We start from the raw sequence: 21,815 nt of genomic DNA, 5'->3' as shown, positions 1-21,815 counted from the left end.
CACTTTACAACACACTGTCACGTTGTGGTATAATCTATTTTATTAATCACAAACTCTTTTGTACAATATTAATAAATATCTCCTTCCTCACTGACCTAAACAGAAATGTGCTACTTCTTGATGAGATGTTTAAAAAAAACACTAACATAAAAATTACAAAACACTACTTCACTTTCACTATGAAAACTCCTCCTGTCACTGAAGGCATCTTTGGTTGAGGCATCTCTGTATCTTTCAGTCAGTTGTCAGTTCATGTCACTTCCAGCACACCACGATGTTGGGGTCATTTTCCAAACGTTCGTCCAGCTCCTGGTAACTGATCCCTGTAAAATAAAGACACCGTAAGCCGACATGTTTTCTACCATTACTTATACTGAACAAACAGAGGGAGCTTTAAAACCTGCCTGTCTTGCAGCAGATCTCATCATAACTATGGCAACCGGTGTAGAGTCGAGGCAGCCTGCTCCTCTCGTCACGGATCACCTTCACAGGGTATTTCTGCAGCCGTCGAATTAGAGACTTCATCAGTCCAAACTGGATCAGCCTCCTGGAAGGTGAAACACACGACATGACGCAGGCATGTAAATAAATGTCACTCTGACCTGACCGACCTGACCTGAGAGTCACAAAGTCTTTCCAGGAACTGATAAGGTGAATGATACTGACCTCTCATCTACCCTTTGAAGCTGCTGCGAGTAGCGAGAACAAAGGTCTCGGACTGTGGTCCCTGGACTCAGACCACAGTACAGCTGGAACACATCCCTCAGACTGGCACGCTTCTGGCCTGACACACAATGACACAATGATCGTCACAAAGTTAGGAAAATAACACTTGAGTTCAGCAGTCATGGCTCTTATTTACCCTGCTTAGTGACGTAGTTGAGGCATTCCTCCTGGATGGACTTGTCGTCTATGAGGCTCTGGACTTTGGGGGTGGTGCAGTACACATTGGAGTACTGGAGGGAGGTAAAAAGACGATCACCAAACTAAACAAACCTCAAACAGTTATGACTGAGAGCTAGGCCACTGTCAGCAATAAACAGTCATAGTTTCCAAGCAGTTTTATTGTCAGTGCGGCTGTCGCAAATACAACCACATCATTTTCAGTTTCCCTCAGAGCCTAGCAACTACCATCGTTTCCACGGTAACTTCAGTCCGCCATTCCTGCTACTGTAACTGCAAAGAACTTACACTGATACTCTTTGGTGACTGGGGAAAGCTACTGACAGCTACTGTGGAAAATAAAACTGCTCTGCTCTTCCTGTTTGGTTGTGCAGTGGTTGACGCACTTCCTTTTTACTGTAAATTGAGTCTTCATTTTCCCGGGGGATCGTACCCGCTGACAGACAGAACTGCACTGAGAAAGCGAGGCTCATAGGGAACTAATCTAAATGCATATGGTGTCATTATTCTATAGCCATTACACTGTGTAATCCACATTTACGTCAAATAATGACTCTTCTTCTCATAATTAGATTTTTTTTTAAATCACAATGGCCCTAAAATCATAAATAGTACCACCATACCTGAAATATTGACACCAAGGTCACGACACCGTAATACCTGTGAAGGAAAAGAGGAATTTCAGTATTTTTTCTTGGTTTCTTTCGAAAATGAACGTCTGCAACGCACACATTCAGGCTGTTTAAATGTCTCAGAGACTTTTGTTATCAAGATGTTTATTACATATGTTTCTGCCAGAACTTCACGAGTAGTTGAGTCCCTACGGTCATTAAAAATGTTTAAAAATGTATAAGTGAGAGGTTAAAAGGGTAACACTGGTTTTAAAAAATATGTGTTTAATATTACCACCTTTAAAATGAGGTTCTTAGAAATTAAGTACTCTTTATGAAAGGTTTAATCATAGAAATAAAATGAGAGGGAAACGGACATGTCCATTCAAGTCAGTGTAGCAGGATGGTCAGAGCGGCGGCCATTTTCATGTGTGCCATTGCCATTGCAACCATTGCAGTGGGCTAACTTCTGTATAAACAAACCAACTTGCAACTAAACAAGAAATGGAGTAGTAACGTTAAGTTTTCAAACAAGCAATCTGTGACTTTAAAAATATTTTGTTACTGCCATTTCCTTTCTTCTTTTGTTGCCATTGATTAAATGTTTGTTGAAACATGATGTGACGTTACTGTAGCAGCCTCCAAACGACGAGTGAGAGCTGCTGCTCAGTGGATGAGGGAGACGGAAGGGATAAGCAGTGTGTAGATCAGCATATTGTCACATCAAACTCTGTAATTTAAAGGCTCATTTCAACCAAAGCAGAGTTGGTGATTGTTGGAAGGGTGGACTTACTAACTGGATGACTAAAAAGGCTAATCAAGACAGTTATGGTGAGTTTTGTTTCTGTCAAGTTTGAATAAAGTGTGTTTTACGATAAGTTAATTAAGCTAACGTTTGATGTAAAGTGTGAGGTTTAACAGGTCACATGACCACAGTTTAGTTAAGGGCATAACCCCAGCATTATGGGCGCGGACCAAATTTCACGCCATTATGCCGCCTCACCTTTCTATATATAAGGTACGATCGTGGAAAAGTGGGGACAGAGTGGTCTTGCCTTTAAGCCGCCATGGGAGATTGTACCAGTGTCGAAACTGTGTCTGTACAAACACGACAGCAGACTGCAAGACAAGATCATGGGTGGCACTGGTGTGAAATTTTGACAATGTGTTATGTGTGCAACCCACTGTGGGACGATTAAAAAGTAGCAGTTAGCAGCTAACTCGTAGAAGAAGAACAGCAGCTGTAAATGACTGCAAATTGGGGGAAAAATGAGATTTGAGAGCTCCTTACCCTCCAAGGAGGATGAGATCGGCTGCCATAGAACAGTGACAGTAAATGATTGTTACGAACACATTAATGCCATTGTTGTTTAGAAAGCGCTGCTGACACAAATGTTTAATGTCACACTGGAGGCTGATGCTGTTGTGTTACATGTAACGCCCATTGTGCCTCTTTCGATTCTATAAAGCCGCATATAATCACACTGGAGCGGAATGACGCCACCATCATGTGGTTGTGTGTAAAAAGGGCTTAAAAGGCGCTCACGGTAATTGTCTTTCATTTGTTTTATCACTGTGTATGATGTTTGTTGATGTGTCTTTACAGGGAAATTGTGAATAATTTTCAGTAAATTTATTTGATATCATCACATTCCTGTTGTGCTAACGTGTTTGAGCCTGTTCATGAGCAGACGCCAGCTTCAGAGGTTTTACTGACAGACTGCGAGACGTACATATGAAACTCCTTCTGTCTTCTATTTTCTTGTGGTTTTCACAGTGTCAGTTTTCACGGTGTCAGCTGACAAAAGATAAAGACATACAGAATGCAACTTCAAAAGACATATGTAAGATGTGTGACTGTTATTCCACTGGACCAGCGTAGCTACACAGAGCATAAATCAAAGATAGCAAATGAGATAATTGCTGCTGACGGCCAGCGCTGATGAATAGCATAGTGGCTTGTCATGATGTGTTGCGTGGATCAACCCTTGGGCTTACTTTACATAGAATACAATGGATAATGGTGTTCTGATGCACATCAGCTGCTACTGGTGTGTGTCAGCCTTTTTTCGCGGAAATATACTTACAGGAGATTCTGTACCGCAATGCGAACAAGATTCAGCTCAACATCCGCTTCAGCTGAGATTTTCTGGATGTGTCTGAACCCATCAATGTAGGGCAGGATCTGCAGTAAACAACATACAATAGAGCATTATCAGCTTGTACTAAACTCCATGACCTAACAGGCCTTAGGCCTTTGATCACTAATCCTTCTCCTCTTCTTAGAATTTGGGCACATATCTTATCACAGCGTCGCTTGATATCAGCCACAAGGCCTACCTGTTGCGTGGTGAGATCCCACTGAGATTTGATGAAATGGTCTTTGCACTGGGTGAAGACAGGCACATCGTACTCTTGAACGATAGGAGGATCCTTTCGCAGATGGATCAACTTTAAGTGGATGGTGTTGGATCCGTCTAAAAACAGACACAGAGCAGATAAAACACACTAGATTTTAAAAATTCTCACAAGTAATTGTTGCCATCACACCAAAATGTGGTTTTAAAAATGCCAAATCATAAACTTTAATGTTCAATACTTTTCCTAAAATGGTAAATCACAGTAAGAAAATCACTATTATGCTTTTTCCCAAAATACATTAAAGACAAAGTCAAAAAGAAATAAAAGTAGTAGTTAATGAACACAAAATTATCATTTATTATCATCACTTTTGGTGCTGTGGCAAAATAATCTCTAAAACTAGTCAGAGCAAAATGAACAGCTCAAGAAAATGTTTTCTACTAACACTTCATGAACACACTTTACAGTCACTCACTTAATCAAGGCTGTTTCCTGTAACACACACACATACACACACTCTGCATTTCACCACCACCTTTGCATGTATAACAAAGGGGAACACCACCTAAGTTAAGAATTTTAATGTTATGTTCATGGCCTAGGAAAGGTCGTTCAATATTTGTGAACATGAGCTACTCTCTCTCAAAGCCAGAAACCAGAGAAGTTAGTCTATGTTCACATTACAGGATGATGACATTGCAGTGCAAGCGCCAATCTCCCAAGTTGTTTGTTGCAGAGGTCAGATGACAATTTGTCATATTATATATTATATGTTGTGGTTGAGGGCGAGGAGACAAAGAAATGAAAGCCATAGCTGTAGTTCTATTTGCAGCTATTGCTGATAGTTCTGTGGAAAGAGACGTGTGGGTGTGGATGATGTGGTGGCCAGTGATGTGGATCATTTTTCAAAGAAACAGTTCCTCTAGAACTTTAGGATGTCCAAGGCTACATTCTAATATGTCTGTCAGCGCCTCACGACGAGGCTGTCACAGCAGCAGTCTAGCAAGGCTATCTCATCAGAAAGATTCTTGCAGTCGGACTTTTATTGGCTGGCGGCTGGGGTAACCTACTGCAGTAGCAGTACAGCTACAGCAGCCTGCTGTAGTTACATTGTACTGCTTTATTACAGTACAATGTCAACAACAAGGTCTGATTTAGAGGTGCAATGGTATGGGACTTTTAAAATACAATAACCCCCTCCGAAAATATCACAGATCATGATATATGGTTTTGCACAAATATTATTATCAGTTACAATGACCCTTAGGAATGAAAACATAAGAGTTATTTTGGTGGAACAAACATTTTGTTATAATTTAAGTTTGAAACCATTTTTTAATGGAAGTTTGTCTAAAAAGTCTGACAGGCAGTGGAGGAGCAAAGGAGATGAGCACACGCAGGTAAGGTTCTCCATCCAGCTGTATTTTTTCCCCCTGATACCGTAGACAAGCAAATGTACATTGTATGATCGTCATTTTTTTTATACCTTAGTTTACAGTTTCACGGTTTATCACTGCAACCCTAGCCTGGTGATGAATCAGAAGGTTTCCACAAAATCTGACATGACCATTCTCACAGTGGTCACACTGCTCACAGATCTGATTGGAAAATATCAGACCTCTGTGTCTACACTACTCTGAAAAAATCAGATCTGTGTCACATGAGAACAAATAAACCATATTTTGGCCACATTTGTTTGTAATGTGTACATAGCCTCAGTCCCAAACTTGTGACGTCATAAAGTATAAAGTCTGGAGCTGATCCGTAGACAATGAATGGAAGTATGATTTAGCACTCTAGGTTTTGGATTTAAGAGAGAGTTGTTCATGTTTACTAATATTTTTGGGCAGTGTCAGACCATAGGAATAACATGTATGAATTGAAAAATAAATGGACGTAGTTCCCCAGAGACAGTATAAGAGACAATATAAAATAAAAACCTATGGGTAAGGAGCAGGCTCCCGTGGCATTAAGTTCCTCTAACAAGGTCGACATGATGGGTAAGAGTTTCTGCTTGCTCTCCTCATTGGATATGAAGCCACTCTCCAGCTGCAACGAGACAAAAACATTCAAGATCATCTCTGAGAAGTCTAATTACCAAGAACTATGCCGTCATCAAAGTGCAGATGTGAAAACACATCACTCACTACCTCCAGAGTTGTGAGGTACCCCGACAGCTTCTTGACAATCGGCTCAAGGGCACACGTGTTGGTTTGTGCGTCACAAACAAGGCCAAGGTTAAACAGGAGGGCGTTTCTGCTGTACTTTTTATGCTCAATGCACACAGGACAGCCAATCAACTTTTTGCCCATGGCAGTGCTAAAAATAAATAAAGAGTGTATTAATTCAGATGTATTGTACATAATTTTATAGCATTTTTTCACATTTTTATTATAATTTTCTCCTATTATTTATTTATGTTTCTTGATTTTTGCAACACTTGCTTTCATCCTTATGTTACGCACCAATTAACCAAAGCAAATTCCTTGTAAACCAACTTGGCATTAAACTAAATTCTGACTCTTACAGTAGTTTGATACTGAGACGAAGCAACATAAAGATAAACACAGATATAAATGGAGGACAAAAAGACTGACTTATGGCGAGGAGAAGAAGCATTAGATTACATACACTGTTATCAGTTTGTTTTGCAGTTCTGGCTTGGTGATAATATAAACTTGAACTGTGTCAAAGAGCTCCCGAGAAATGTATTCCTCCGGGACCTGTCAGGAGAGGACACAGGGAACACTGTGTGGTGAAAAACATCCTATAAGATACACTGGGAAGGTTACGTACTTTTCACTTCCAAGGTCAAAACCACAAGAATATGTAGAGGGATAAAACACCTGCTTACCATTAATAAAGATAACTTATTCTAACTTTAATTACATCAAAGTTCCAGTTTGTAGGATTTAGGGGCATCTATTAGCAGAGATGGTATCTAATGTTCATAGCTATGGTTTCATTAGTTATAATCACCTGAAAATAAGAATCGTTCTGCTTTTGTTACCTTAGAATAAGCCGTTTATATCATGGATGTATAGAGAGAACTGGATACAGCGCTGGAGAAGCAAAAAAATGTAAACTCCAGTGTTTAAAATGACCCAGATGATCAGCACTGCTTCTGCACTGTGTGGCGCACAGAGCAGCCATTTTACAGACACTGGCCTAGCCCACTACGTGCCATTTAGCACTCCGCTAACTTGAATGGGGATAAAATGATTTAAACAAGGCTGTTCTTGACTTTCCAAATGTTATCAGACAAAACAAATCAAACACTGAGAGTGAAATGAATCATTTTCTGGGGGTTGTAACGCTCAAGACAACGTATCCACTGATTTACAGACATCTCTTCTGCCATGTAAGTCAATGGGAAAAATACTTATTAAGCCACAGCGCATCACATGATGTAGTAACACTGTTTGGCCACTAAAATTGGCTTCAAATCACTGTGCACTTCCTGGGGGCCTGATTTATATCTACATATGGAGCGGATCTCCTTCCAAAGATTCTGCCATGTTGTTCTACAGTAGCCCAGAAGGTCAAACATAACACTGGCTCTAGATAGGGCCATTTGCATTGTTGGGTTAGTCACCATAGTTCTCCTACATGCTTTGTACTTGAGCAAAGTTTCAGTTCTGCAAACTCTTCACTAGATACCATTAAATCCTACACACAAGAGCTTTAAGTGACATGTCCAAAGTCTGGCCAGGAGCACAACCGTGGCCCTTCTCTTTCAAAATATACTGTATGTGGCCGACCACACAATACTAGTTAATCTAGCGAGATCACTTTGCAAGAAGGTAGAGCTAATTTGTTTCCATAAACAGACTGTGAACAAGCAAATATGCTGTTACCCAGCGAGGGCCGCTGCTTTAAGGAGTGGATTAAAGTTAAATACGTTTTCACTGAGAGATGAAGCAGTTGTGTTTGTCTCATATCCTATCCTAATATCATATTTTTTTAAATATCTGTATAATGTGAGAAGCAGCTGGCCCCCAGTTATGTTCACATTATCTAATGTGGCCTCCTTTCAAAAATGTTTGGACATGCCTGCCTGTCAGGATGCACAGACTGTCCTAGAACAATCTGTAAGTCTGGAAGCATTCACCAAGATTTATGGCAAATTCTGATACTGTTTTGAATGAAGTGTCCTCATACTTGAGATAATGAGAAACAGAATTTAATGCATTAATATACTTTCTATGTTTCTGATACCAGGTTATATGATTACCACAATTTAGCTACCACAATAAGGATATATATGTCATGTTGGTAGTGTGTTTGGTAATTAATGAGGTAGCTGTGGTCATTCTAATTAACTACTACCCTTATTAAAGATATACACTTACCTGATATGTTATCTTTGGACCCAGGGTGGGATGAAACTCACTGAAAAATATACACTCTATTCGAGAGGTCATGCCCATCATAGACTTTGTTATCAGGACAATCTTACCCCAGATATCTAACTAAATATTCAGTGTCTGTATCAAATGACAGACTCCTGTGTCAGTGTGTGTGTGTGTGTGTGTGTGTGTGTGTGTGTGTGTGTGTGTCTGCCCTGGCTTGTCTCAACTGTTATTTAGCATCAGAAGCTAGCTGCTAGCATCACGTTTAAACGTTAAAAAAACAAGCTAGCAGCCTCCTGTGAAATACACTTAGCAGCTCTAACGTCTGGACAACGTCTGAACAAATGTGTTACCGCTGTACTTTGACAAAAATGCCTGTCAAACTATCAGCAAACTATCCAACAACTCTGCAACGCTCGACACATTCATGCTCACCAGGCTGGGGAACAACAATACTGATGTCTTCACGAGCCCCTCGTACATTTGTAACGCTCGTAACTGACGTAGTATGTTCTCGTAAGTTCTACGTAGACCGCGGAGGATGTGTGTTATTTTTAAAACAATTAGCTGTTCATGTGATTTACATTGTCTCGGCTAATACAACGTGAAAAATATGATAAAATCCTCCAGTTTCGTGCTAATTACTATATTTTGCTTGGTATTTCGCGTGTTTCATGCTAAAAAGTTTCATATTTTCGACAGTCTTTAAAGGTACCACTATTCACCGGGGTCAGTACTGCGCAGGTGCACCGCATAACAGGAAATACTATCAACAATGTTTTGAAGCGTGCCATCCGTCTACAGAAACGTGGTTTAATGTCCATTTAGGTGTACATGTAGGACAACAGTATGCCGTAAGGATGCAGCGAATACACAAACTGTATGTTCCTGTAAAACGTAGAGAGTTATGATGTAAAGGTGTTTGTTTAGATTAATAATGTGGAGAAGATCTCTGAGTGCAGGCTACAGATGCTTTGGGTGCAGGAGTGTTGGACCAAAGGTAATTAACATGTCAAATTGATTTTTGTTGTACTCTTGGAATACTATCTGTCTTTAGCACAGTGGAGTAAAGCAGGCTGTTGGAAAATAACCCCCTTACCAAGTTTTAACTTTACACCAGACATAAAATAGGGAAAAGTATGAAAGTAAATGTGCCCCAGTATCTTGGCTGATTAATGATAAATGAAAAATAACGATCCCTACTAACAACTAGACTGCTTTGTTTATATCTTTATTGAGCCTAATGATTGATGTTCACTTACATTTGAGTGGATTTAAGAGGCAAAAGATTTAATTTCAACTTCAGAAAGACGCAGTCTTCATCAAATCTGGGTAAATAATCACACTGACAGATTGAGCTGTCAATCCCTGACTTCATCACCAAGATAAAACTGTAAAGGGCTGACAGGCGCGTACAAGAGCTGGATAGATGTTTATTTATCCACAGTGCAGTGAGGTAGTACTAGAATCAATCCCTGTTTGAACATTTTAATGAGCACAATGACTCAGTTTGCTGAACTGTAGAATTCAGTTCAATTCAATTCAACTTAATTTACCCCGAAGGAAAGTCTTGTGTCAGAGAATGCTTCAAATTACAGAAACACAAAGTACAGTAACCACAATTTAATGTTCAAAACCAGCACCAACCAGACAACCAGTTGTCGGGTTCCCCGGGTCAGGGTCACTCACTGGGCCCAGTTTTAGAAAAATAGAGTATTAGAATTATGTTTTCAATGAGCAAAAGCAAGAACCAGCGCCTAACAGAGTAACAAAAAGAGTACGATAAGTACAAGAGTTACTAAAAATGAACTAAAATGGTGAAACAAACAGACTGTTCCTGATAATCAATGTTATATTGAATATGATATAACAATGAGAAGTAGCATTGCACATGACTGAGAAAAGGATATTGCACTACACTGATGAGTGATCATGATATTTAACTAATATGTTTGAAATAAGTATGGCAGCCATTAATCGTCCCCCTTTTTTAATATTAGGAGGGTCAAGACTCCCTGTGTCTCCAAAATTACATCTGTAGGGCTTCAACTAACACTTCCATATTGATTAATCTGTAAATCACACTTTATTAACTAATTACAAATGTCCACCTGAAGTTTATGGACCCCAATGATATATCTCAAAACGGATTATTTAGTTCACTAACTATCAAAACTGGAGGTATTGTAGTGGCTCAGAAATACAAACGGCTTGAAGCAAAAAGTAGACAATGACTGTCAAAGAAACTTCTCTTCATTGAGTTCCAAAAACAGGCAATGGTCCAAACAAGGTACTCAGTCGAAACAGGTAAGACGTAGACGTAGCATCATCAGTCTGGCAAATGGTCAGGCAGGCAGACAGGCTAGAAAGTGAGGATGGATGCAAACTAGCGCAGGTGAAACCAAGCCATTGTTTTGTTAGTCTCAAGTAAGTGTAAAATCTTTGCACTCAGGTCCCAAGTCAAGACGGCCACATCCTGAGCCATATCTCAAGTCAACACTGACAAATCCCAAGTCAAGTCTTAAGTTTAAACTTTGAGTTTCAAGTCCTAAACACGTCATAAATCACTCTTCACCAAATATAATACCATTTTACCAACAGAGTAATAATAAATTAAATTTCTAATGCTTTTTAAAATATGTATTTATTTGTTTAAACAAGTTTGTTGGAAGTTGTTGCATCTCCATCTGTAATTTTTAACCCACATATTTTACATACTGCAATTAATTTTATGTTGACCACCATGTAGTCTCAAAACAAACAAACAAAGTAAATCTGGGGAATTGCGTTACTTGATTCAGAAAATGAATGGAAATTACCTGATTTGAATTGTGGAACGTTGAACTTTGTAAAAAACATATAATAATCTTTGGGCTTTGGAGAAGGTATCAAGTAAAAAAAAAAAAACTAGACAGTCTGGCAGGGAAGGAGTGGAGATGGGCCATTACATATCCTGCTGGGCTGATTAAGGAGATGGAAAGAGGGTGAGTATGTGGGCGGGGAAGGTCAGGTTATGGAAACGTGAAAGGTAGGAGCTGGCTTGAGTTGTGGCAGATATTGTTTGTAATGACAGGAAGCGCTCAGCCACAGATATTTGGTATGCTCACTCAAACATATTATCTTTGTTTTCCTGTCACTTACAGAAATCCATTTACTTACAGCTTCATGAAGCACAGATTATTAGAAACACCTCTCGGTATCATGCTGATTGCATCAACTTGTGTAGGTATATCTAATCTCACATAACTCAGAGTGCAGATTACTTGATCCTCCACTGAGCAGAGGAAGCTGAAAGCTGGTGAATTGCGGGAAAGACATGTGTCTTGGATATACGTCAATCAGTGGTGTCCGAGGTTCAATCTGAAATTTTCAAATTCGACTCAGCGTCACTTGCGTGGCAGTGGGGATTACCCTAAGGGGGAGTCGCATGGATAAACCAGCAAGTGTGAAATGCATGTTGGAATGTTACTAGAAACTCTTTTTAATCTTTTAGGGAATTTGGGGCTCCCATGCAGTGCGTACATGCAGCGCTCCGGCCTTACCTGCAGGCAGGATCACAGCACTCCAGGCAGTGGACTTATGGAGGAGACACTTTGAAGAGAGAGGTGTGACGGAGCCGGACCACTCCAGTCAATACATCATTGCTCATCTGCTCGGGGCTAAAACTGTGAGAGGGAATTCTCTTAGCTCATTCTTCATTTTCTGACGCATTTGCTGAATAGCTGCATTCTTATCTAATAGCATGTCATGTTCATGCTCTTTATGCTGTTTCTGTATCCAGATAGAAAGTCTCGAGCAGGGGAAGTTAACAGAGTTTCTCAGCCAAGAAAAAACAGAGCAGGTGTGGAAGCTCTGCTCTAGACGCTTATCCAGGTAGAAGGTTTACAGACACCTCTGTGTGAATACCCAGATGTTTTTTACTGAGAATACTCATGAGTGTGTGTGTGTGTGTGTGTGTGGTGCAGGATGCCTGTGCAGTATGTGATTGAGGAGTGGGACTTCAGAGATCTGACACTGAAGATGAGACCTCCTGTGTTCATACCGAGACCTGAAACTGAGGTTTAAGAGAAGAAAAACAGGCCACACATATACGTACAATGTACAATAAAATCCCCAAAGATCAATCAGACATAACATTTGTGTGTGTGTTGGTGCAGGAGTTAGTTGAACTCGTGCTTGCTGATCTGGAGACAGAGCCCAGGACTGGAGTGGGTGCAGGTGCCCAGCACACATGCTTGGAAGTGGGATGTGGCTCCGGTGCCATTTCTCTGAGTCTGCTGAAGAGTCTGCCTCAGGTGAGGTTTGTGTTTATTGTAATGTCAGTGTTGGCCTGTCAGTTCACCACTGTGATTCAGGCTGAAATATCTCAACAACTTTTTGATGGATTATCATGAAATTTGGTACAGACATTCATGGTCTCCGAGGATAAAGCCTCCAAACTTAAGCGATCTCTTGACTTTTTCTGTATTTTAAGTTTTCACTTATTGGGTCAAATATCTCAAGGTTGATAGATGCAATAGGCACCTTTTTTTTTTTACAGACTATCATGGTCTCCAGGTGAGTTTGGTATCTCTGACTTTTTGTTTGGTAACACCATGAGCGGTGGTTTTGAATTATATATATTTTAACAACTATTGGATGGATTGCTGTGAAGTTTGGTACAGACAATCATGTTCTCCTCTGGATTCATTAAAATAACTTTGGTGATCCGCTGACATTTCATTTGGCCTCAAATACCTACAAAACTAATGACATCCCCATCATCACCAACTGTTCTTTGCGTCTAGCCATAATTAGCAAATGTTAGCATGCTAACACACCTATCCAAGATGTTCAGCATGGTAAATATGACGTGCTCGTGATAAGCATTTTAAAAATGTCATTGTGGGTATTTGCAATGCTGGCATAAAAAGAGTATTCCACTAGTTTAGCATTGCACTTCTATAACATTTTTTCTAAATGTCATCTTTTTTATTTCCATGCATTGTTCTTTCTTGTTCAAACCTGCTGCCTACATTACCCACAATGCACCATGAACACCAACAGTTAAGTTGGTGATTTGGGTGTTGTATGTTGAGTTTCATTTACCTTGGACTTCAGAGCCAGGAATGACGTCACTCCAGAATTGACCAGGTTACAGTAGAAGTCGGAAAACCGAGATGTTGTTAGCAATCCCAGTTATAGCCAGGTTAGCCATTGTTAGCAAAACCAGTTGGTAACAAATTACACTGTAATGTTCACATACAATCACCATAGCAACATGTCCACAGACGGAAGTTAGACAGTACTGTGTGTATGACTGTTTTAATGAGACACAAATAAGACAGCAGTGCTAATAAACTGTATAATAGTTAAGCTTTTACTGCTGTTAGTGGGCGGAGCAGCCATATTGGATGTGCTGTTTCCAGTTAATAGTAGCTTCGAGTCTCAAGCAGAGATGAGGTGAGGGCTGCAGAGGTCTGAGTACCTCACTTGTTTGTAACTCCACCAACCCAGATATTTTGTCATTTTCCAACTTTTCATAGATTCATAGTCTTGTTTTGTAGATGCTGAAATGAGGAGTCAGTTAAATGGTCAGTAGGTTGAGGGAGAATGTATTTAGTACAATTGTGATGAGTAACATACTAAACACTGGCTTGTGTCAGTTTCATAAATGTTAACAGAACAACAGTTTCCTTGTCTTATGCTGGTCAGACTGACAAATGTAGTAGTTTTGTTTTTGGAACAGTCAATAGCCATGTCTGAATTTTGACATTTTAAACTCTAAACAATGCATCAAAATCAGTAGGTTATCTGTTAATGACAAAAAAACACTAGTGACAGCTGTAGAATACACATGGCTGAGTAAAGGAGCTTTGTAGTAGAATGCGTCATTGTTTTCACATCATAAAGCACAGTACAAACATACTTTGTAATATCCTATCATGAAGTTAGCTTTGTCTATTTGTTTTTCTTTCTCCAACTGTTAACAGATCGTAAAGTTGTAAAAATGTCTTATAGATGATTTTCCCCGAGGTAGTTGTATGCACACAGTAAACAGCAGTTTAATTGTTTGTTTCTGTCTCACTAGCTCAAAGCCAGCGCCGTGGATCAAAGCCAGGATGCGGTGGATTTAACAAGAGAGAATGCGCTGAGGTAATTGTACCATAGCACATGTGCGCAAGTTGTAAATGTCCCATTAGTTTACGCTGATTGTGGTTAGAGACTGACAATTAATGTTTTTCGAATCAGGGCGTACAGAGTGCTGCATAAAGTCTGATGAAGGGTTTTCTCTGCAGGTTGGGGCTTCAGGACAGATTACAGATTTATCATATAGATGTGATGAAAGGTATGTGACAGCACTGCATTGCAGATATTAAAAAAAATTAAACATATTGCCAATTTAAAAAAAAAAAAAGTATTAATTTGTGTTTTGTCAGATGCAGACGCTGTATTGAGCCTCTGTAGCCACGTCTCAGCTTTGGTCAGTAACCCTCCATACCTGTTCTCAGAGGATATGACGACGCTGGAACCTGAAATATTGAGGTGACTGTTTATTTTTTATTTTACCTCCCCATAGTTAGCATCTATAAGCAGTATAAACACATAATAAATGGTTGTGTAACACATTATAATAAACTATAATGCAGCTTAACTGTATTATTTATGGAGCTGTCAGCATTTACAACTCTTCCTCTGAAGTCGTCATAACTTCTTCATTTAATAAAGGATTGACAGCACAGTTTAATTTAATAATAATTACATGCAGGGCCGTAACCAGGGTTATGAAACTAGTGAGGTACAAACCATTTTGAGCACTTATTTATGAATAAAAAGTAAAATAAATAGTGTTTTAAACTGTGCAATTACACAAATACACAATCACATAATGTTGTTGACTGGATTCTTTATTTTTTCTTACTTTTGGCACTCTCAGATATAGATATATAGGCTATTATTGACCTTTTGGAGGGCTGGCTGGATTCTGTCTCCAGAGGGTTCAACTCACTGAAAGTACATAAAAAGGACAGACAGACAGACAGACAGACAGACAGACAGACAGACAGACTTATGATCAGTTAATGCAAATGTGACAAATAATACTGTTTTTTTCATCTCAATTTTAACCAGGTAAGCATTTGAGAACAAATTCTTATTTACAAAGGCTGTCTAACAGTATTACCTTTCGGAAGGCCAGGTGGATCCTAAGATTATTTTGTGTCAATCAAATTCAAGTATACAGTTAAAAAAGCTCGCTATAGAAAATATACTCAACAAAAATATTAACACTTTTGTTTTTGCTCCCATTTTTCATGATCTGAACTCAAAGATCTAAAACATTTTCTATATACACAAAAGACCTATTTCTCTCAAATATTGTTCACAAATCTGTCTAAATCTGTGTTAGTGAGCACTTATCATTTTCTTAGAACACGGCTCTCTTGAATACTCGATTCTGATTGGTCAATCACCAATATTCTGCGGTGTCTATTTCTCGACAGACCACCGCTGCTCCGTGGAGCAGACCGTTGCTAGGGACTCCATAGCAACGGCTGTTTATTAAGCTCGTCTCGGTGGCGAGTCTGGCGACTCCGTGACACAGACGCGCCCCGTAACCCGTAATCCCTTGTTTATGACAGATATGACTACAAAAATAGGAGAGGCTCCATCCACATCGTGGCTGAAAAGCAACCCTGCATGATCAGAAACTCTGACCCAGTGTCACAGCTCTCCTTTCGTCTCGGTGGCACCGCGAGTCGTCGACACAAACGCGCCCCGTAATCTCTTGTTTATGTTGTATTTTGATCAACATTATGTTTCAAATTAATTATTTCACTCGTAAGCCGTGTTCTAAGCGGGATAATGTATAGTTCGGAGGTTGTTATGGAGAAATAAACCCCTTCAGGATGTATGGAACCACTCGGCTTCGCGTCGGTGTTCCATACATCCTGAAGGGGTTTATTTCTCCATAACAACCTCCGAACTATACATTATCCCTTACAGAGATAATTCATAACACCTCACAGGTGTGGCATAGAAACACAACTCCTGATTGTCGGCTGTAGCGGTTAATATAATTTGTGATCTTTCTATGAATTAGATTTTCATATTTTTTTGTAAAATGTATATTTTTATAAAAAATCCCAGGAAATAGTAACCGAGGCATTTACCTCGGGTACCTCATAGCTAGTTACGGCCATGATTACATGCATGAATAGATCCTTATAGTGTGCTGTAAAAAAAAAAAAAAGTTTATACACATTCCCGGGAAGATTGAAGATAGCTCAGTATATTTGATTACAGTACTGTAGCTAAGTCATCAAGCATTCATGAGAGAAGTTAAAGGAGGAATTATAGTTATTGAAAATATGGGATATTAACAAACACTATAAAATATCTATCCAAATTTAGCTTTAGCCAAGTTTAGCCATGGCTATCTTGCTAGCAAGCTTTAGCTTGGTTTGCCTCTTTAGCTTTAGCAGTGTAGTTGAGTGGTGTGGTTTCTGGCTGTGTTTTGCTGTTAGACAAAATTTATCGTGCTGTTTTCTCTTTAATTATTCATTTTTATGACATAAAGAATTTTTTTATGCTAAAACATGACAAGTCAGATTCTGGTCTTTTCTAAGTTTTGACTGAACACATAATATTGGCTTTAGGCCTACAGTGTGCTATAAATCATTTAATTGAGTGTTCATAAATGCTTAACAGGGGTTGACATAAAGTCATGCTGATAATTTTACAATTCTTGACCAAAAATAATATTGTATGTAGTTGTGAAATTTGATGTTTGTTTCGGAGAAACCGAGTAACCATGTCGAACCTTTGAAAATGCATAAAGTGAGTTATAAAATGAATTTGCATCAGTGCATTTGGTGTCCTTAGAATTATAATTATCATTAGTAGTAGTATTTATTAGTATTAGTATTATTAGAAACATGTGCATTAAATGGATGTATGTAAGTGATTTATAGATTACTGTGCACCCAGGTTTGAAGACCACGCTGCTTTAGATGGAGGTGAAGATGGCCTAAAAGTGATCAAACAGATTTTGACATTGGCTCCACAGATTCTATCAAATCATGGGTAAAGAACCCCACTGCCCGACACAAGCATGCACACACACACACGCACGCACGCACGCACGCACGCACGCACGCACGCACGCACGCACACACACACACACAGACACAGACTAACCCACCTGGGTTTAATTCCTAACGGCGGCTTGTCACAAGAACAGCATGTTCTGAAAAACACACGTATCGCGTTGCCTCTTTAATGAGTTAAGCTTTTTAAGAGACTTCCAGTAAATACAGTTCCAGACATGTGCCACTTGCCTCATGTCAAGGTTGCTTCTGTCAGTTCTGCCCAGTAGATAATTATTCTTTAATCCATTTTGTGTCCTCTCTCTGGTGAATAACAGCCGTGTTTACTTGGAGGTGGATCCCAGACACCCCCCGCTCATTCGACGGTGGGTGGAGGTGAATGTGGAAGAGATGCATTATGTGGAGACACGGCACGACATCAGTGGCAGGTCTGTGTAGAGAGCCTTTATGTCTGTCACCTGAACATCATTAAAGCATTTTGTCATCATGTAACCTGCTGTAACTTCATGCTGAAGTGTCCACCTTTTAGTCCCATCACTGTCTATTTGATTTAAAGTACTAAAATCTTCACTCAATTACAAATTAAGCTTAATGCACCCCTGCTATTTGCTTCTTTTGCATTTCAAATACAAATTCAGAGTTTATTTGTTTTTGTTTCCTAGGCCGCGATTCTGCATCCTTCAGAAAGAAGAGTCACACAAGCACCACAAGCTGGATCTAGATTGAGAAACTGAGATCCTATTACGCTGGCTTTTGCCCAGGTCGCCACAGTCTCAGCTCCCCTACCCCCACTGAGCCACCGAGCACGCGCTCACACCCATCTGATCATTCAGCATTCACAATTTGCAGACGCTCAAATCATATTCATGTCACTGTTGCACTTTTAATCTGGTAACATTTGTGATCACATCCTGCGCCGCAATAAAAAAAAAGCGTGCGAGATGGCACAATAGCAGGCTCAAAGCTGAAGGTAATTACTGAGGCTTTTCTTAGAACACTCCCTCTCAGAATCTCACCCTCCTCCCAGGAAGCATTCAGTAGTTCTGTGAATCCGCTGATGAACGGTCCTCCCCTTCGCTCGTCTACTCGCTGACTCAGATGCAGCCTGTACGCATTGTTGAGCAAAAAACACACACACACACACACACATACACACAATGTGGCCTTTACTTCCTCACACAATCTGGGTCCCACACACACACACTTAATAAAGCTCAAAGGCCACAAAGTCTTTGTGTTTCAAAGGTGATTTGAAGCCGAAAATATTTCGAAACAAGTGTCACAAGAGCGAGTCATCATGCGGTGGTTAATAATAATGGCGATGATGATGATGACAGTATTTCTCTTGACCCCGTGACTAATACTGGCATGTTTAAGAGACAATGACTAAAAGAACGGCAAGTTAGACTCCAGTTGGTTACTTTAATAGAAAAATGTACACATGTAAAAGGTAGAAAAAATGTTGTACTGAGAAAAATAAAATGGCATAAAAGATGTCTCAATGGAATCAGTGTACTTCTCAGGAACATTATGTACATCCAGAACAGATGAGGGTATAACAGATATGGACCATTTCCACATCCGTCATGACATAAGTGAGTACAGTACTGAGGTTTGCTCACAAGTCGTCTTTTTCTGGGGCTCTTCATCACCCAGTCCACGACAAATATAGTCAGAAACCAGGCACGTCAGCATTAACTGAATTTGTACATATTTTGTCAGCAAAAACACGACCCTGTGTCCAGTATTTTCGTGACTGGCCTCCAACTGCTGGAGCAGCGGTGTCATTTACAGGCACACAGAGGACCTGTTTGACAGTTTCTTTCCTCGAAGTCATCAACATGGACTTGAGGGACCCCTCATACCTTGAAGGGATAGTCCTGTATGTAACGCAGCAGAGGCCTCGGGAGTGGTAGCTGGTCGGGGCAGTCAGAGTGTCTGTTTATGACAAGGCGTGTAAGGTGCTGTAAAGAGGGGAGGCCTTGGGGCTTGTACACGGCCCGCTTCAGTTTTAATACCACAGATGTCTCCTGAATTGTCTGCTGAGAGGGTTTCGTAGGAGCCTCTTCCTCCACCTTCCCCTCCTCCGCTTTCCTCTCTGGTCCCATGTAGTGTTGCACCAGACTGAGCACGTTAGGGAAGGACGACAGGCTGGGACGAGCCGGGGAGCTGGAGTCAAGCAGAAACTGGGCGCCGCTGTACTGGATGCGTATACTAGTGGGGCCACGTGCAGTCCTGACCGAGAGGGTCAGCATGTACAGAGGGTGGCTGCTGTCCCGTACCAGAAAAGCTCCTTCAGATGCCTCTTGTAGTGCAGCGTGGGCCTGAGCTGCAGTTACAGCTCCCCAGTACCATCCTACACACAGATTCCTAAATATTAGTCACTGTGAACACTCACTTTTCACTCCCCAAGTGTGTTGCTTAATTTTACAGTTCACGATGTATTAACTAACAAAGGACAAAATGTGCCAAACAGTGTCTGGAACAGCTTGTGGATTTTCAGGAATCTCACTTACGGCTGCAAATGTGACACAATTATACTGTACCTGAATTTTCTAGATAGCAGAAGTTGCTGGCGATCGCCCGCAGGTCCTTTGTGGGGTCCCATAGCGGAGGGGTGCTTTGAAGGCAAGGGGTGGGAGGTACAGTTCCTGTCCGCATGCCCCGTGGGGCTTCAGTGGACGGAGCAGCGGGAAGAGGAGTCCTGGGACTGGAGACAAGACGGAAAATACGGTTTAAAAACACAAACATTTTTACTGCAGGCGTCCCTCCTCCATGTTAACACAGGATTCCACATCATTATATGCAGTTAAGTGGTTGCTGTTAAAAGGGAGGACATTCCCTCTGGTCACACCACTGTACTGTTTCAACTTGAGAACCACAAAATTATGATTTTATAGTCACATTTTTATTTTTACTTTGTGGCACATTTTGTGTTTTGTCTGTTACAGCTGGCAATCTGTGTCAGAGCACTCTTTGAAAGAACATTTTAACCTCAGGCTTTCCTTGTTAAATAATGGTTAAATTATGAAAGAACTGTGTAATTACATTTATTAGAAGTGTGAAGCATCTGATGAAAGGCATTTTTTGGTTTCATAACAAGCCTTTTTTATTAGGAATAGGTAGACTTGAGTTACACAGAGTCCTCACCCTTTGAAAACGTTTATAATTAACTCTCCTGTTTACAGACTATACATACCTATGACTTAAGGCTACATTAGAATAAATTGCTTTTACAGGCAGAATTGTTTTTAATGTGTTCTTATTACAAACAATAAAAGAGAAAAACGCAGAAACAAAGAAAATCAACTCACCCTGGTACACAAAGAATCATGCTATATCTTGAGTCCTCTGGTTTAAGATCCGGTCAAATTTTCTTCTTCAGAAAATAACGAGAACATAAAGAGACTGAGCTCCTGTGTTTAAGAAACAAAAACACATTTAGGAGAAAATAACGTCGGTGAGATATGGACAGGACTGTGAGAGAGCCCCGCGCGTCCCCGGTCAGGGTCTGGTCCTGTACTTTATATAAGAACACTGTGTAGCCTATAAAACGTACAGTTTGAAAAAGAATAAAATGAAAACAATGAGTTTAAAACATAAAAATCTCCGTCGCGGCGGTTTGGAGTGTGTTGTCACCAGAATGGGATCCAAATGTGTGAAGGACAGAGTGTAAAGGCTTGGCTTTTAAAATTTACCGTTTCCTAGAAGTCTATTCTGAGAACAGCACCGGCGGCTCTGACGTCACGCCGGCCGCACCAACTCCCATTCCGCACCAACCGCCACTGCGTCCCTCGCGCCCTCAGCCAGCGAACCACTCCGGTATTAAAACGCGTTGTTTCGCGCGTAAAACGCTTCTTTTTAACGCTTAATTCTCAGGAGAACATGTCATTTTTTCAGTCCGTGTTTTCAGACTCACCACCCCCCCCCCCCCCCCCCCCCCCAGGTTTCCACCCGCCGGCTCCTGCCTTCGCTGAACCGGCGCTCGCTCCCAGGAATCGCGCGGCAGCTTCTCCCTATCCGCTTTCCAGGAATAATTGCAGGGCTTGACTCCGCCCCGCCGGGCGGCCCTGACAGAGCCTTCTTTCTGGGAATTCACCGCCTCGACATTAAAGATAATAGGAATGCACACACAGGCTGTTTCCAGTAATATAGATTTCCCTCGATCCTGGTTGGAAAAACACGGCGAGAGGTTTTCTCGGAGGTTTCTGTCGGAGTAATTGCGCTCGAGAAAGCAAGTTGTTGTTGAGACACTAAACTAAAAGACGGGTCTACTGTAAGCTCAGAGACATGTCATCTTGCTCACGGTTTGTTCCACCTTCACTTTTATATTGCATTATGCTTCATTGTTAAACCAATATCTTTGAATGTAAAATTGACCTCTCCTGATATTTACTTTCTATGGACTCTATCTAGGAAATCCACACCAGCTCATATCTTTAACTTTAAATGACTTGATTCATGCCACACAAGGGCTGCTGAGTGAAACACTGATGCTGGAT

General features: G+C 40.6%; 3 protein-coding genes across 5 annotated transcripts; 1 reads left to right on the top strand and 2 right to left on the bottom strand.

The window, feature by feature from the left end:
* Positions 1 to 22: 22 nt before the first annotated feature.
* On the bottom strand, positions 23 to 8,679 carry nprl2 (NPR2 like, GATOR1 complex subunit). The gene is made up of 11 exons (XM_050039249.1): positions 8,228 to 8,679; positions 6,507 to 6,598; positions 6,026 to 6,194; positions 5,816 to 5,924; positions 3,855 to 3,991; positions 3,602 to 3,699; positions 1,527 to 1,563; positions 863 to 956; positions 667 to 784; positions 405 to 547; positions 23 to 323 (listed from the first exon to the last, which is right to left on the bottom strand). Exons 1-11 carry the CDS (start codon positions 8,306 to 8,308, stop codon positions 256 to 258), a joined length of 1,146 nt encoding a protein of 381 aa, XP_049895206.1. The 5' UTR covers positions 8,309 to 8,679; the 3' UTR covers positions 23 to 255.
* A 302-nt stretch (positions 8,680 to 8,981) lies between these two features.
* hemk1 (HemK methyltransferase family member 1) lies at positions 8,982 to 18,566 on the top strand. 3 transcript variants are annotated; one of them, XM_050039256.1, is made up of 11 exons: positions 8,982 to 9,227; positions 11,721 to 11,894; positions 12,009 to 12,100; positions 12,193 to 12,286; positions 12,385 to 12,522; positions 14,298 to 14,362; positions 14,506 to 14,555; positions 14,653 to 14,752; positions 17,195 to 17,290; positions 17,631 to 17,741; positions 17,976 to 18,566. In XM_050039256.1, the coding sequence occupies exons 1-11, from the start codon at positions 9,165 to 9,167 to the stop codon at positions 18,037 to 18,039; spliced, it is 1,047 nt and encodes a 348-aa protein (XP_049895213.1). In that variant the 5' UTR covers positions 8,982 to 9,164; the 3' UTR covers positions 18,040 to 18,566. The 3 variants fall into 3 exon arrangements, with proteins under 3 accessions (XP_049895213.1, XP_049895212.1, XP_049895214.1); XM_050039255.1 differs by having other exon boundaries at positions 14,647 to 14,752; XM_050039257.1 differs by lacking the exon at positions 17,195 to 17,290 and having other exon boundaries at positions 14,647 to 14,752.
* Positions 18,567 to 18,715: 149 nt separating this feature from the next.
* On the bottom strand, positions 18,716 to 21,242 carry cish (cytokine inducible SH2-containing protein). The gene is made up of 4 exons (XM_050039269.1): positions 21,012 to 21,242; positions 20,628 to 20,729; positions 19,860 to 20,023; positions 18,716 to 19,669 (listed from the first exon to the last, which is right to left on the bottom strand). Exons 2-4 carry the CDS (start codon positions 20,645 to 20,647, stop codon positions 19,173 to 19,175), a joined length of 681 nt encoding a protein of 226 aa, XP_049895226.1. The 5' UTR covers positions 20,648 to 20,729; positions 21,012 to 21,242; the 3' UTR covers positions 18,716 to 19,172.
* Between the last annotated feature and the right edge of the window lie 573 nt (positions 21,243 to 21,815).

This window comes from Epinephelus moara, chromosome 24, assembly GCF_006386435.1.
Source record: "Epinephelus moara isolate mb chromosome 24, YSFRI_EMoa_1.0, whole genome shotgun sequence".
Classification (NCBI taxonomy): domain Eukaryota; kingdom Metazoa; phylum Chordata; class Actinopteri; order Perciformes; family Serranidae; genus Epinephelus; species Epinephelus moara.
Note: the sequence above shows the minus strand (reverse complement) of the source record. Positions and strands in the feature narration are given on the sequence as shown.

Excerpts from the sequence above, each read along its gene's own strand:
- nprl2 (XM_050039249.1), bottom strand. The coding sequence starts at position 8,308 with ATGATGGGCATGACCTCTCGAATAGAGTGTATATTTTTCAGTGAGTTT. Across the intron at positions 6,195-6,506 it reads CAAAACAAACTGATAACAGT|CACTGCCATGGGCAAAAAGT; the intron begins GTATGTAATCTA and ends ATTTATTTTTAG. Across the intron at positions 5,925-6,025 it reads GGTACCTCACAACTCTGGAG|CTGGAGAGTGGCTTCATATC; the intron begins GTAGTGAGTGAT and ends GTCTCGTTGCAG.
- hemk1 (XM_050039255.1), top strand. The coding sequence starts at position 9,165 with ATGTGGAGAAGATCTCTGAGTGCAGGCTACAGATGCTTTGGGTGCAGG. Across the intron at positions 12,287-12,384 it reads TACCGAGACCTGAAACTGAG|GAGTTAGTTGAACTCGTGCT; the intron begins GTTTAAGAGAAG and ends GTGTTGGTGCAG. Across the intron at positions 14,556-14,646 it reads TCATATAGATGTGATGAAAG|ATGCAGACGCTGTATTGAGC; the intron begins GTATGTGACAGC and ends GTGTTTTGTCAG.
- cish (XM_050039269.1), bottom strand. The coding sequence starts at position 20,647 with ATGATTCTTTGTGTACCAGG. Across the intron at positions 20,024-20,627 it reads ATGATTCTTTGTGTACCAGG|TCCCAGGACTCCTCTTCCCG; the intron begins GTGAGTTGATTT and ends TCTTGTCTCCAG. Across the intron at positions 19,670-19,859 it reads CTGCTATCTAGAAAATTCAG|GATGGTACTGGGGAGCTGTA; the intron begins GTACAGTATAAT and ends ATCTGTGTGTAG.